We start from the raw sequence: 15757 nt of genomic DNA, 5'->3' as shown, positions 1-15757 counted from the left end.
TTCAATAGGGCCTTTCATTTGCTGTATGGAAGCTGGGATGTACCTGCCTTTTAATCACATTTTGTTGGAAAACAAGAGAGAGCACAGCACTAACTCCCACTTTAGTGTCTCCGATTAGAAGACTATGGATCTAGGACCAGACGAACTGGTCTGTCTGCTTAGGGCCATATTATGAGTACCACTGATACAGTTCCACTGTAGCTTGCTCAAGCTAGTTCACCCATATGAATAAGTATTCTAAAAAGTTAGCAAGGAAAAAAGATATAGCTTAATCCAGTAATCTTTGCAAGTTAGTTTTTGTGTGACTGATGTATATCTGTCATCAATCCATATTATTTAAAAATGCTGGCATTGTGAGTATTGTTTTAAGATTCCAAGTCTATTGATTCCATTTACGCACGACTACTGATAACATAATATTTGCCTGTGAATGAGATTTTGTTGCTTCCACTTTCAAAAGGAATCTATATGATCTAAGATGATTTGCATAATTTTAGGTACAAAATGCTTCTGCCTCCAAGCGGAAGGACATGAATGGCTTGAGCTGTGTCAGCACTGCTTTGTGACAGGGCAACAGAGAGTGTGCTCTTGCAACAGTGACCAAAAAAATCAGTGAGGGAAGGCAAGTTTTACTCCAGTCTTGGCTGGGGTTCCAACTTGCAATCTCTATACCATCTCTCCAAAATTACCAGTCAAACTTGGGTCTAATTTGTGCTTAGCCACCAGACTTGAACTGGATTCTTGTTTGTCACTGTATTTTGCATATGTGGCTTTCTTGAGATTTTTTTTTTACAGACTTGTAATTTTTGCTTTGAAAGACAAAGTAGTATGGTGGTAAACTTTATTAAAACAAAATGTAAAAATATAGTATTGTATTTCACCGCCACGTGTGGTGGCTGAACCTTTTGCATGGGTCATAATTTCATGAATTGCTGCTATATTCTTCATACTGTGTATTAATTATCTTCTGTACTCTTCTCTTTTAGATCTTCTTTTTCTGGTGGGGCTTACTTCCTCAGTTTGCATAGTCTCTGAGATCATCAAGAGGTTGGAAAGACGAAAAGAGAAAAGCCCAAAACAAAGTAAATCCTTTCTTGATGTATGATGCATATTGCATCTTAGAATTTAACAAGATACTAGGTACCTAATGACCTAGTGATGTGTTTGAAGGCTGAACTTTGAACTGACATATAATGGCACTCGTAATTTAAAAGGACTAAAAAGATGTGTTGAAAACGAGAACTATGAAGTATCTCTCAATCTACATCTGTTGGGATAGCACAATGCAAACTAGATGCAGAATTTTCCCCTGCAGACAGTGTGATTTGCTGCTTAAAATGTACATAACATTTTGCTTTCTGTATAGGAAAGACCTTCTGCAAATGGATGTGGTGTAGAGTTGGCATTACACTGGATAGAATGAAAGCCTTTTCTTTTCCTAATTTTAATCCTTTTATTTATCAATAAATAGTATGTTATTTTATATATGGTGGTGTGGATTTCGGTAGCATAAATTAGGTGTTCATATGCATTTGGCATTCCATTTATTCCAAGATTTAAGCCACAAAAGTAAGATGTCTGCAGCTCTTTTATTTTCTTAATATAAAATAATGTTAAAAAATAAATTGCTGAAGTGCTTTTGTGTTCCTGTTTTATAAACTTTGGAGGTTTTGACCACTATATATAGAAACCATGGTTTGCAATCTAGAGGCTGTATCACAAGTGTTATGTATGTGTTTTAACAGAAGAAGTGCAAATGTGTACAGTTCTGTGTCGAATGAAGTCTGTGTAAGCTTGAGCATCTGACTAATCAGATATGACAGCCTGTAATACTGGCCTATGTACAGAGCCTGCATTTTTGATTTTTTTAAAAAAATGTATGTTTCCTGTCATTAGTAATTGAATGCATTGATTGTGTAAATTGTGATTACATAAACATCATTGCTATTTCTAAGACATGGCAAATGTAATGAAGACCGGAAATGTTGGCAGTGAATTTTTTTTTTGTCTTTGGGTGACGGACACCATTTTTCAGGCTACATCTGTGATGGAAATGTACAGTGTATTTGAAAAATACAGTTTGTAATTAAATGATCTTTGTAAGACTTGCCTCTTTTCTTGGGATGCTACATTTGTCCCACATGCAATGTTTCAGTAGTGGAAACCTGATTTTTACGCACAGATACTAAAGCACAGCTAACATTAAATCACTCTAGTTTCTCCTCAAATCTGAATGCTGTTAATTAAATTGCCTGTTAAATAGTACTGCAATAGACAGCATGATATTATGATTATTGTACTAAATTTACTTTCTCAAATGCCATCAACAGCAGCCATAACTTTGGCAGCACAGTAAAATAACAGGTGGCACTGTGCCTCTAGAGGCACCACTAGCGACCTAGATGAGCATTTTTTTCAGGTGGCTCCCTAGTTCATAGCACTGCTTGGGGGCCAAATATAAACATTACTGCGAGGGCCTATTGTCTTTTCTAGCTGTCAGTGGGCTGAGCAGCTTAGCCACGCATACAGCTGATGCAATTTTTTGCTCACTGACCTGTAAGTCCATTGTCCAGTCATTGGGGAAGATATGGCAGCCAAGAAAACAACAACATGTGGTTTTCATAGCAACAAGAGACTCGAACAATATTGCAAAGCTGTTCTTGACTCCCGGAATAACATTTTGGATGTATAAAATGTACTTAGAACATATCCTGAATTTAATGAAGCCGCTAGAAGTGAGTGGTACTTGTGAGAATATCGTGCCTTTTAGGAGGATTATTAATGAACACTAATGCACTTGCAGTATTCATTAATGTAAACATAACTACTTTCACTATAACTTTGCACTGTTATGGTGGGGACAGGTCAAATTCTATAGCTTTAATGCCATCCAGCATCATCTTTGGGATTAGGAATTACTGTAGAAAAGATACCAAATGGTGACAATTTGAGAAATAGTTCATCGTAATAGAAAAAGGAGGCTTATGACCAATGTAAGGTTTGTAATACAGTAGCGAACCAGGCTGAATACAGAAAGCACAGAGGAGATCTAAAAAGGGAATAAGAGGGGCAAAGAGAGAGTATGAAAATAGATTAGCGGGTAACATAAAAGGGAACCCAAAAGTCTTTTATAAACATGTAAATAGTAAAAGGGTAGTCAGAGGAATGATGGGGCTGATCAGGGACCAAAAAGGAGATCTTGTTGTGCAGGTAGAGGGCATGGCTGAGGTACTAAATGAATACTTCGCATCTGTCTTCACTAGAGAAGAGGATACTTCCAATGTCGCAATAAAGGAGGAGGTAGCGATATTGGATAGGATAAAAATAGTTAAAGAGGAGGTACTTAAAAGGCTGGCAGTACCCAAAAGTAGAAAAGTCACCCGGTCCCAAGGGAATGCAGTCTAGGTTACTGAGGGAAGTAAAGGTAGAAATTGTGGAGGTTCTGGCCACAATCTTCCAATCCTCCTTAGATATGAGGGTGGTGCCAGATGACTGGAGGATTGCAAATGTTACACCCCGTTCAAAAATGGGGAGAGGGATAAACCCGACAATTACAGGCCAGTCAGCCTAATGTCGGTGGTGGGGAAACTTGTAGAGACAATAATCAGGGACAAAATTAATTGGAAAAGTCTGGGCTAATAAATTGAAAGTCAGCACGGATTTGTTAATGGCAAATCGTGTTTGACTAACTTGATTGAGTTCTTTGATGAAGTAATGGAGAGGGTTGATGAAGGTAATGCAGTTGATGTTGTGTATATGGACTTTCAAAAGGTGTTTGATAAAGTACCACATAATAAACTTGTTAGCAAAATTGAAGCCCATGGGAGTAACGGGACAGTGGCAGTGTGGATGCGAAATTGGCTAAGGGACAGAAAGCAGAGAATAGTGGTGAACAGTTGTTTTTCAGACTGGAGAGAAGTATACAGTGGTGTTCCCCAGGGGTCAGTAATAGGACCACTGCTCTTTATGATATATATTAATGACCTGGACTTGGGTATACAGAGCATAATTTCAAAGGTTGCAGGTGACCCGAAACTCAGAAATGTAGTAAACAGTGAGAGAGATAGTAACAGACTTTAGGAGGACATAGACAGAATGGTGAAATGGACAGACACATGGCAGATGAAATTTAATGCAGAAAAGTGTGAAGTGGTACATTTTGGTAGAGGCAATATAAACTAAATGGTACAATTTTAAAGGGGGTGCAGGAACAGAGAGATCTGGGGGTGTATATACACAGATCTTTGAAGGTGACAGGACAAGTTGAGAAGACTATTAAAAAAGCATGTAGGATCCTGGGCTTTATTAATAGAGGCATAGAGTACAAAAGCAAGGAAGTTATGCTAAACCTTCATAAAACACTGGTTAGGGCTCAGCTGGAGTATTGTGTTCAATTCTGGGCACCACACTTTAGAAAGGATGTCAAGGCCTTAGAGAGGGTGCAGAAGAGATTTACTAAAATGGTACCAGGGATGCGGGACTTCAGTTATGTGGAGAAGCTGCAGAAGGTTAAGAGGAGATTTGATAGAGGTGTTCAAAATCATGTACGGTTTTGATAGAGTACATAAGGAGAAACTTTCCAGTGGAAGAAGGGTCGGAAACCAGAGGACACAGATTTAAGGTGACTGACAAAACAACCAGAGATGACATGAGGAAAACATTTTTATACAGCGTGTTGTGATGTGGAATGCACTGCCTGAAAGGGTGGTGGAAGCAGATTCAATTGTAACTTTCAAAACAGAGTTGGATAAATATTTGAAGGGAAAAAATCCACATGGCTATGCGGAAAGAGCAGGTGCGTGGGACTAATTAGATTGATCTACCAGGCACGATGGGCCGAATGACTTCCTTCTCTGCTGTATCATTCTATAATGAATACTTTGTATGGAATATCCCTGTAATTTGCTGCAAGGAAATGGGCAAGAAATCTCCAGATGTTATTGCACACTGCCATAAGATGGAGGAAATGGCAGTATACCCCTTGAGCTCAAACTGTAAAATTTGAATTTTCATTGTTAACTTTTTTTTACACAATGAGTTAAAGATTAGTCTTGATCAGTTTGCAAACTGAAATATATAAAATAAAATTAGTTGATCTCCTATGCTGTTGTATACGGGAAGTCAAGACCAAGTCATGTATTCAAGTCATGCAGTGTTAAGAGGGTGGGGGAACAGTGGGAGGGAGACTGGGATGGGCATGGGGGAATAATTGCAGCAAAAGTAGTTCAGCAGAGGTTAGAGGAGGGGGAAGACCAACCACCAAAGTCTCAATGGAGTGGGAGGTTGCGGTATGGTATTTTTCCCACCACCAGGCCCAAATTTAGGGTGGGGTAGGTTCTCTATCCCCACACAGCAGCATTTTGTTCTTGCTGCGGATGTGTGGTAGGGTGCCGTTCACTGTCCCGTCCTTGCATTTTATTCTTAACAGGATTCTACTCTCGGGGATGGGGCATGGATCGTGGTGGGCAGATATTAGCTGATTCAGCTGTTGAATTTCTTCTCATTGGAGATGGGGCCCATTGTTGCTATGGCCCTAACTTTCTCTTCTGAGTTGGGTGGGGTGGAAGAGAGGTTGTTAGTTTCCCACCCTGTATCTGGCCACGTAGCTCCCTTGGCCACTGGAGGTTTTCATATTTCAGTGTTACTTCCGTCCTTTTGCAAGCATTAAAGCAATACTTTGCCCAATAATCACTGTGCAATTGAGAGTGTGGCCTGAAGTTTCCTCCGCATTCGCACCCAGATACATCCATAATCTGGGCACAAACCAATTGTGTGGCTTAATTACGGAATTTTGGGTGTAAATGAGGCCAAGTTTCCTCGAACTTTTACATCCGTTCATCAAACCCTCCGCCCGAGCGAATCTCTGCCCACGAAACTACCCATGCTGCCAATTCTCAAATGTGAGTACCCTCCAATTGCTGTTTGTTCTGGGGGGTTTCTCAATTGTGCAACCAGATTTTCAGGCACAGGGGTAGGCCATTCAACCCCTTGACCATGTTCTGTCATTCAATTAGATTGTGGCTGATCTGTACCTCAATTCCATTTACCCACCTTAGTTCTGTAATCCTTAATACCCTTGCCTAACAAAAGTCTGTCAATCTCAGTTTTGAAATTTTCAATTGACTAGACTCAACAGCTTTTTGGGGGAAGAGTGTTTCAGATTTCCACTACACGTTGTGTGAAGAAGTGCTGCTTGCCATCACTCCTGAGTGGCCAAGCTCTAATTTTAAGGTTATGCCACCTTATTCTGGACTCCCCCACCAGAGGAAATAGTTTTTATCAACCTTATCAAATCCTTTAATCATCTTAAACACCTCAATTAGATCATCTCTTAATCTTCTATACGCAAGGGAATAAAAGCCTAGTCTATGAAATCTGTCCTCATAATTTAACCCTTTTAGCCCCAGAATCATTCTGATGAATCTACACTGAACCCCCTCCAAGGCCAATATATCCTTCCTGAGGTGTGATGCCCAGAACTGAACGTAGTACTTTAAATGCGGTCTAACCAGAGCTTTATATAACTAACATAACTTCCACACCTTTATATTCCAGCCCCCTTGAGATAAACAAAGTCATTATTCTGGTCTTTTAATTGCAATTTTTGAGTTTTTAAAACATTTATCCTCACTGAGACCTGCACTGTATTTTCTGTTTCTTTGAATGGATTTTTGTGGCATAAGTATAAGTCACATTAAAAATTGAAAATCTTCCCCGATTGCAGGTTCCTAAACATGCTGGGGATAAGTTTCCACTAGATTGCTCTGGTTTTATCCGCCTGAACCAGTGTTAATTTCTATTTACACTGGGCGTAAATTACATCCAGCATAATTCGACTTTCCGCGATCTTTTGCGCTGGTTCAAAAATCATTATGCTGATGCTGGCCCCGCCCACAAAACAGGCCACACCCCCGAATGAAATAACGAGGATGGCGAGTTTTTGCTGATTGTGCCCGTTCGAGAAGGGTCTTCAAATTAAGCTCGTTTTCTTAGGCACATAGGCAGTAGTTGGCACATTTTAAACCTTTTTATGTATTAAAAAATAATTAATTTACTAAGAAACTGACTAGTGTATACCAATGAAAGTAGTAAATGGTTCAGTATAGCTTTTAAAAGTCATTTTCAGTGATTTAATATCAGGTTACTCACAGGTGGACGACTAGACATTCTTATTAAAAATGCTTATTTTTTGTAATAAACCCATTTTCAGCTGAATTAATAAAACTGCACTAGATTACTACTCTTAAATACATCAGTGAATATTTTTTATTGCAAAGAAAAAAAATGATTACGCTCTTAAGCTGCCCATTTGCGCCCAATTTCGTTTGTGCCCAAAGTGGAAACTCAACCTCGCTGTGCCTGATGTGCCTAAATGATGGTTAAATGAGTTGAAACTTAAATTTTGAGACTCAAAGAAGAAATATACTGATTTGGCGTTTCCTTGGGCCCTGATTGTTTACACTGATTTATGCCCATTTAAAGTTCGGGCGTATTCTAATGATATTGAGAGACTACTTGGCTGTAACTTGACCAACAAAATGAGGTCAACATTGGGCTCATTTTCAGGTTGAACTGGCAGGTTACGCCCAAGGAGGAAGCTCCAGGCTAGTATGCTGATGCCTCCTGTGGTTGTGTAGGCCATGTGGGACAGCCCATTGATGGGAACATTTAAGTTTTAATATAAAAAATTTTACACAGGAGTTGAGGGGAACAATGTGGTCCCAAGATTACTTAAAATTAAACTAATACTGAGAAGCTATATTCTGGATGTCCAGAGGGAGGAAGGAGGGTGGGTTGGTGACAAAGAAAGGGATCAGGAGACCTAAAAGGTGGGGGGATGGAATAGAAAGAGAATGAGCAAAAAATGATGGCTGCTTATACACCTGTTGCAGCTTTTGTTTTGTGTTCTATAAACTTTAGAAAATGCATTAAGTTGAGGGAGACACTGGGGGAGAGAGAGAAAGGGGGAAGTCAAGAGACAGACTTCTTGATAGTTCAATGTTCAAAAAAGGGTTGAATTTTGAAACTAATTATCTACCTGTGTTTTACTGATACTTGGAGATGGTAAATGATAATTCATTACACCTAATTGTTAACACCCATGAGAGGGATGTTTTTCTTCATGTAATCTTATTTCAGTTTTCAAAAAGTTGAATTTTGAAACCAACTAATTATCTCCACCTGTACTTTGTTGACTGTTGGAAAAAGGTCAATGCTTAAGGGCTTACACCTATTAGACATAGTTTTAACATGAGATAGAGGGAGAGACAAAGAAAGGCAGACATTCTTTCCTCATTCTAATTTTTTTGCAAAAAAAGTTTACATTTTGAAAGCAAAGCCTCTGAGGGAACCATGTGAAGAGAGTGAATGAAGGAAACAGGTTGGGGTGAGGGGGTCTCTGGTCTCTTGCCACCTTCCCTTGGCAGGAGTGAGTGGGTGGTATGGATGGAGGGTTAAAGGTGAGATTGTGACAGCAGAGCAAAGGGGAGAAGAGGAAGGTACAGGGGTTGAGTAGGTAGTTTGAAGGAGAAGTAGGGGGAGTGAAGAGATAATACAAAGCCGAAGACTACGGCAAGCAAAGGAGTGAGGCAGTGGAGGGAAGCCTGGGTGATTGGGGGAGGAGGTGGGAAGGAAGCCACTAAGGGCCACATTCTCCCTCCAATCTCACCCCAAATGCAGCTAACGGTTGGTGGATCCTTTCCCACCATACTACCCACCTGCCTCCCATCCAAAAGGAGAAGGCGGAGAGAGAAGCGGAAGGGGACAGAAAGAGAAACAAAAAGTTATCAGAAGAGAGGCAGGAGATTGAAACAGCAACATGAAGACAACAAGTAAGAGAATGAATTCTCTGACTTTTCTTTTCATCCACCCTTTCTTTTCCTCAGTAACTGAAATTTCTTATATCCAAAATATGAGTTTTAAGGAAAAGTAAGAATTGCATATTTCACAATAACAGGATTAAATGTATCCATTGAATTGTCTTTTAATGTCTTCATTAGTTTTTATTTGAAGGCCTCAGCCTATCTCAGAAGCCTGGGCTTTGACAGAATATTTGTACCCCACAACAGTTAAGAGAGCTCTCAATCAGTTCTGTGGATTCTGAGCATATGCAGTTTGCAGAATTTTCCAGAATACATCTACAGGAGTTGAAGGATGTGCCCCTTCATGCTGAGGGCTTGACAGTTTCTCTGTTTTTTCCAAAAGACTTTGAAAGAAACTGTAGATAGAATTGTCATTGTTTTTATTTCAGGCAAATAATGAACTCATTTAAACATACCATTGCACTTTTCTGTTCTGAATTTCTCACAGAAAAACAGACATGATGTGTGAACCTAAACACGTCTGTTCTCACGTGAGATACAACAGTAGGAATAACAACAGCTACTCATGATTTTTCTATTGATGGTTAGAAAACAGATTGTTTAGAGAATAGATTTTTTTATGGTACAGCAATGCTTTTATATATTCAGTCACAACATCTCACCCAAATCATTTTTTTAGGCTTAACAATTTTATTGTAAAACTTAAATATAAAAAATAAACTTTTAGTATTTTATAAGGTTTTTTTTTGTTCATGAAAATTTGTTTATTAAAGATTACATAGCTCACTAACAAGTGCGCATATCAGGAAGTTGTAGACCCTCACCCCTTGGTTTTCCATCCATTAATTTTGACATGCAGAAAATTTGCTCTTAAAAGATTTTAGGCAAGAGCATAAGAAGGAATCGGCTGATGGTAGGGAAAATGGGGGTGGAGGTACCTGATGGGCAGGAACATATAATGGCTTGAAAGGGGCCAAACATGGTTTGGGTCTTATTCTCCTGGGCTCCCCTTCCCCACAAAGGTATTAGAGCCTGCTCCATGTAATACTGCCAGATTCCTGCAACCCCCAACATGCCAAAACCCCCTCTCAGTGCTCATAAACCCTTATTCCCAGTGCTCCCAAATCCCACAACTGCCCCCCTTAATGCTCTCAGACCTTGAGCACTACCTCCCCAATGCCTCATATCCCACAATGGTTGATCCCAGGACCTACCCCAGTATTCCTAGAGTCTCCCTCTCTAGTGTTCCTGGAAACTCATCTCTTGGTACTTCCAGACCCTGAGATCCCCATTCCAGTACTGGCAGATTCCAGGGCCACCCCCAAAACTGATGTGAATGTGCTTAAAAATACTTTCACATAACACACCTATTATATAAAAACCTTTGACTGAGCAACGACACAGGAGATATAACAACTGTCACCTGACTCTATAGTAGTGGGGCAGAAATTGCTTGAAGCAGCGAACCAACAGTGTTCGCCGCTCCATAGATTTATACTAACCCACTAACTTACCACGGTATTTTCTTTGGGCGCTTTCTCGAATTGGAAGTGGAGAAGAGCCCAGCGTCAGTTCAGGTGAAGCTAGGACCCTGGGAGAAGCAAGAGGAGCACATTCTTCGCTCGGCCAATCAGATTGCAGCATTTTTGACAAGCTGCATTAACTGTCTCTCTGCAGGCTTGGAACGTTAAACCAGTGAAAGGTACAACATTAAAATCAAGGTAAAAACAGTTACAACGAAAATAAGAGGATAAGAAATAATTGAATTAAATAAAAGAGACAGAAGGGAAAAGTAAAAATAAAAATTTTTAATTAAAAAAAAATTTTGATGACCAAAAACTATTAAAATAAGGAGTAATGAGACTCCGCATTGTTAAAAGATAATTTTTAGTTGTTTGGCAGTCATTAAGACTTGCCGAGCTGTTAAAACTTAGTTTAGATCTGTTTTGTGGCGATATTAGTTACTTTCCAGCTGGGCAGATAAGCAAGTTTGCACTTTTTCAATGATTTCTCTGATTGCAGCCGGCAATATACCTTTAATTCAAAGTTTTCATATCACCGGCAGATCAGTAGGAGCAAATTCCGGATTTCCGCATTTCACTGCGCATGTGCGAATGCCGGAACTTGCTCCTTCAATTCGCCACTAAAAACGGAGAGCGCCGTTGAGCCCACCGTTATTTCACAAGCAGTTTCTGCCCCAATAAGTCCTAGGATAGCTGTTTTCAAAGAAGGCCGTACATTGTTATGCGATAGCCAAACGGGCTCGGACAAGGTGGAACCTCTCGTGATTGGGAAAAGCAAGAACCCTTGTTTTAAAAATGTGAAAATTTTTCCAACTGATTATGAAAGCAGCATTGATGCTTAGATGACAAACAATTTTCGGAAAGTGGCTACTATCTTTCAAAGCCAGGATGTGAAAGTGGCACAAGAAGGTGTTGCTTTCGACGGATAATGCCACATGCAATGGTGTGACTCAATCTATCATACGTGAGGTTTTACCATCTAGCACCACTTCCATCAACCAGCTCCTGGATCAAGATATCATTCCTAGCATGAACTACACAAGTTGGTTTCTGTTTTAGATTCCACTGAGGAAACCGTTGTTTCACAGGTTATGAAGAACTACAGTGTGTTATGCACTTATACAGTAGAACTTCGAATGTAATGACTCCCCAGCTGCATCGGTAATTGCTTTAGAAACTGTGGTTTGGTTTCTTGTGAAGAAACCATTGACCCAGGCAATTGAGATGGTTGAAGAAGGAATTCCTGAGTTAGACTGAATTCGATCTTTTTGTTTTGATAAACAACCTTGACATTTGTAGAGAGATGACTGATACAGAAATCGTTTCTTATCTGACTTGGAAACAGAGGCTGCAGAGGATGTAAATGAAGATGTGCCAGAACTGGAAATTCACAATGTTCGAGAGCTAAATTCTGCACTGTGTTTTGCTACTTTCAATGCTATTAACTGATTTATAAACAGGTATTAACACGTTTTAAGTATTGTTATCTGTCTGTATACTATTAGGTTAGCCTCTATTTGTTTTACTTGCCCCTCTAACATTGTGTAACTAATGCTGTGAAACTGAAAAAACATTTTTAAAATTGCCATATTATTTTGTAAACAATTCAGCTGCTAAAATGCATTACGCACTATTAAAGTGTTTGTCATCTCCACAAAAGTATTTTGTAAAAAAGAAAAACAAATCTTACATCAAGATTTTATTCCATCTCCAAACAGAATCAGATGTAATACAAAAAGTCTTTGTTAATTCAGAATGCTGAATTATCAGGCTTTACTGGCCACACAGTAAGATGTGTCTTGGCTGGTATGACTGAAATCTTGTATACTCATAAAATGAAAGCACCTTGAATAAAAAATATACTTCTTTGGGATAGAAACTAGTCCTGAAACTAGCAAACATAAATCATTGACTTGTGCAAAAATATACGAACAGCCTAGAGTTTGATGCATATAAAAGCTAAGAATCTCCAATGTCAAACCTTCCATTTGCTTGTATTGTCTATTATGGTCTGTATCTTATAAATGGAAGGCAACATCATAAACAGTTCCTAAAAAATGTATCTTCTGTTGCTGGATGGAACACTGCATTATTTAAGAAACTTATCAATAGATGCCAAATTAGCACTGTAATGTGGAATGGCTGTGATACTCTGATAAACTCGCAAGTCCTCTCAGCCCCAACTGGACCTTTGATTAAGTTTAACTGTGCCCCCATGGTCTAGAGTTGGGATTTTCCTCACTTCATGGCAATTTGAAAATTGCTCCGATTGCTTAATGAACTTAATCAGTCAATGCTCACCTATAGAGCAGACAGTCCAGCCAAAGTTTCAACTCCTGGTCTGTCCTGAATTAGATGATCTCATCAAGAATTCAATAAGGGTACTACATTTGGACTCATCATCCCCACAGAAAAAGAAAAGCCAACAAGGTTCCCACTTTAGATCACTATCCAAAGAACCATGCTGGATTTGTATGCATGTGGATCACAGGTGACAAGAGGATTGGGCTCAGCTGTGATAACTGAGAAATAGCCTGACTTACTTTTGAGGTTCACAAATAATGGCCACTTGAGTAAGGTGCAAGAGGGAAACCATAAACCCTGTCCAGTGAGAGATTATCTCCTTCAGGGAAGGGGAGATGAATAGAAATTATTTTAGTAATTGCCAAGGTGGGAGGAAAAAAATGTACAAATCACCACTCTGGAAGACATCTTATACAGTGGATTTTAAAAATATGAAATAGTGTGCTATCTATCCCTTGAAATACTACAGTTGATAGCAATGAATGAAAGTGACAAGGCTAATTTTACAGTAAATTTGGTGTGCAAGAAAAGATAATTTGAGATTAATATCCCCTGTAGCTAAAATGTTTGATGTCAGTTACTTTCCAAACTGATGGTCATGGAACTTTAATTAGATCTGAACTAAATACTATAGTGAAATATATTTACTTTTGTCATCATTTAGAAGCCTGTTAGGTTATAGTATCAGCAGCACTGTCCACCTGTGGACTTCAGAAGTGTGGTTAGTGAATTTAGGTACTGACTCCTTACACGAGTAGAACTGATTTTTGAGCAACCAAACATTGTAAGCTTTTATGTCATTGCTATAAAATCACTGTAAAATTAACAATGTTTTTCTCTTTAAAGGACAATTTAAAAACAAAATGAGTTGTGGTGACCTACCCTCTACAAAATCTTAAGGTGCATTGAAAACAGTGAATTGTTGTAAGTTTCACATGCAGTTTGTATTCAAGATTCCATCAGTTTTTGGTGCTATAGGGCAACATAGTTCAACTCATGATTAGTAGACAGGTTTTATCCGAAATCCTCAGTCGACAAGGCTGCAAATCGGTTATTTACATCGTGCCACATAGGGTGTCCTTGATCATCCTTGCCCGTTGATACAGTCGAACCAGTTGTTTGTTTTTCTTTCAATTTGTCACGAGACTTGGACTTTCTTCTCTTCTGGAAAAAGCCTACTGGTACAGTGGAGGTCACTGTGTGCAGCAACTCATGGTAAATCTCACCTGCAACCCAAGAACCTTTCAATAGATCCTCTGCAGCAACCATTAATTTCAGCTCTTGGTACAAGCGATGAACAAAAGTCCCACTATAGAGTCTTTTCAGGATAGAGAGAAAGGCTGGATATTAGAGGGGTTTCTTAAAGGACTATTCAGAAAATCAACTAAGTTATTCGAAAACTGGTAGCATCGCTCAAAATGTAAAACGTCTGATCATATGTATATTAGAAAAGTGAAACTCTGAACACCGTAGATGTCTTTACTTGGTAACACAGGCACAAAACTCCCCCAGCACCGATCTAAGGTCAGCTAAAAGAAATTCCTGTTCAGAGATGGACTCATCAGGGCTGGTGGTGGGGGGGCAATTTATTCAACCATATAGAATAAACATTTACTGGGCAGAATTTTCTTTTTGAATGGGTGGGGTGCCATTTCTGAGCTATTCACTTGTGCTACTACAGACTGCTTTAGTTATACAACATACAGCAGAAATAAGGAAATATCTGTACCTTAGAAAATCTGTATTCCTGTTATGCTACTGTTAATTCACTCATAACTTTGTTGCTCACAAGTTATAAATCAGCACACTTAAGGACATTACCCATATCCCACAGGCTACATTACAGAATTATACAGGCCAGAAGGAGTCTATTTGCCCCACTGAATCTCAAAGAGCTAGCCACTTAAGCCCCATTCCCCATATGTAGGAACGTCAGCAGGCCATTCAACCCTTCGATCCTGTTTCACCATTCAATTAGATCATGACCGATCTGCACCTCACTCCATTTACCCACCGTTGATCCATATCCACTGATACCGTTGCCTAATAAAAATCTATCGATCTCAGTCTTGAAAATTTCAATTAACCAAGTATCCACAGCTTTTTAGGGGAGAGAGTTCCATAATCCCACCACCTGTTTAAATTTAAAATATTCACCCATTTCTCTTTTATGAATTCTGCTTTCGCTACTCCATGTCGTAACAACTTCTCTGCGTAAAAAAAAATCCTCCTAATCTCTCCTTTTGGTGAAGACAAATCTATGGCCTCTATATACCAACTCATAGACCAGTGGCAATAGATTTTTCCAATTTATTTCATCAAAGGCCTTTGAACACGTCTAACAAATCTCCTTTTACCCTTCTCTGTTCTCGTGAAAACAGCTCCAGTTTCTCTAGTCTGTCCTCATAATTAAAGCTCTCATCCAGATATATTGAATCTCATGCACCTTCTCCACAGCCTTGATATCCTTCCTTAAGTAAGGCACCCAAAACTGAACAATATTATAACTGTGGCCCAATCAATAATATGTATAAGTTTACCTCATTGCCTTTGTACTCTATATTCTTATTTAGAAATTGAGGATCCCATAAGCTTAATGCAGCTTTATCAACATGTCCTAGCACTTTTAAGGATGTGTATCTGAACCCCTAGGTCTCTCTACGCAGCGTAAACTTTTACCATTTGGTGCATATGCTTTATCCTTTCTCCCAACATATATTACCTAATTTCTTCATATTAAATTTCATCCAACATCTCTCTGCCCAATTTACTATCCTATGTCCTCCTCACATTTAGCCATGCTCCCTATTTTCGTGTTGTGGGCAAATTGATGATATTCCTCTATCCTGGATTCCAGATCATATATATGATAGATCACATTGCATTGAAATTGTTGCATCGTTAGAGTGCAATTTTAACTGGGGCTGGGGCAAGGCTAAAAGGATTTGTAACCAGTTATATAAAGAGACAAAATATGCTTATTGTATGATCATTTTCTTAATCTTGAAAACTGAGTAGGTTCAAAATAATGTTGGAATAGGCTGAATTTACTTTAAAATCTAGTGCTAAAACCATAAGTGCCTTTTGTTCTTTAAACACAGGAGAGAA

General features: G+C 39.0%; 2 protein-coding genes across 7 annotated transcripts in view; one reads left to right on the top strand and one right to left on the bottom strand.

Annotated features, from left to right (window-relative positions):
* atp2c1 (ATPase secretory pathway Ca2+ transporting 1) overlaps nucleotides 1–2103 on the top strand; it is a 103089-nt gene extending 100986 nt beyond the window's left edge. For both annotated transcript variants that reach the window (XM_068001842.1, XM_068001843.1), the window contains one exon: nucleotides 987–2103. In XM_068001842.1, coding sequence (XP_067857943.1) covers nucleotides 987–1105 — 119 coding nt within the window. In that variant the 3' untranslated portion in view covers nucleotides 1106–2103. The remainder of the gene's footprint in view (nucleotides 1–986) is intronic.
* The window catches only part of aste1b (asteroid homolog 1b), a 58846-nt gene that overhangs the window by 31261 nt on the left and 11828 nt on the right, over nucleotides 1–15757 (bottom strand). The window contains exon 4 of one of the 5 annotated variants that reach the window (XM_068001844.1): nucleotides 9225–13967. The exons of 3 other annotated variants lie outside the window; for them this stretch is intronic. In XM_068001844.1, the coding sequence (XP_067857945.1) occupies nucleotides 13664–13967 (304 nt within the window). In that variant the 3' untranslated portion in view covers nucleotides 9225–13663. Of the gene's footprint in view, nucleotides 1–9224; nucleotides 13968–15757 lie in introns of those variants that run through there. One more of the 5 variants, XM_068001847.1, reaches the window with a different exon arrangement.

Source organism: Heptranchias perlo, chromosome 2 (assembly GCF_035084215.1).
Source record: "Heptranchias perlo isolate sHepPer1 chromosome 2, sHepPer1.hap1, whole genome shotgun sequence".
NCBI lineage: Eukaryota > Metazoa > Chordata > Chondrichthyes > Hexanchiformes > Hexanchidae > Heptranchias > Heptranchias perlo.
The sequence above is the reverse complement of the archived record's forward strand: the minus strand, read 5'-3'. Positions and strand labels throughout refer to the sequence as shown.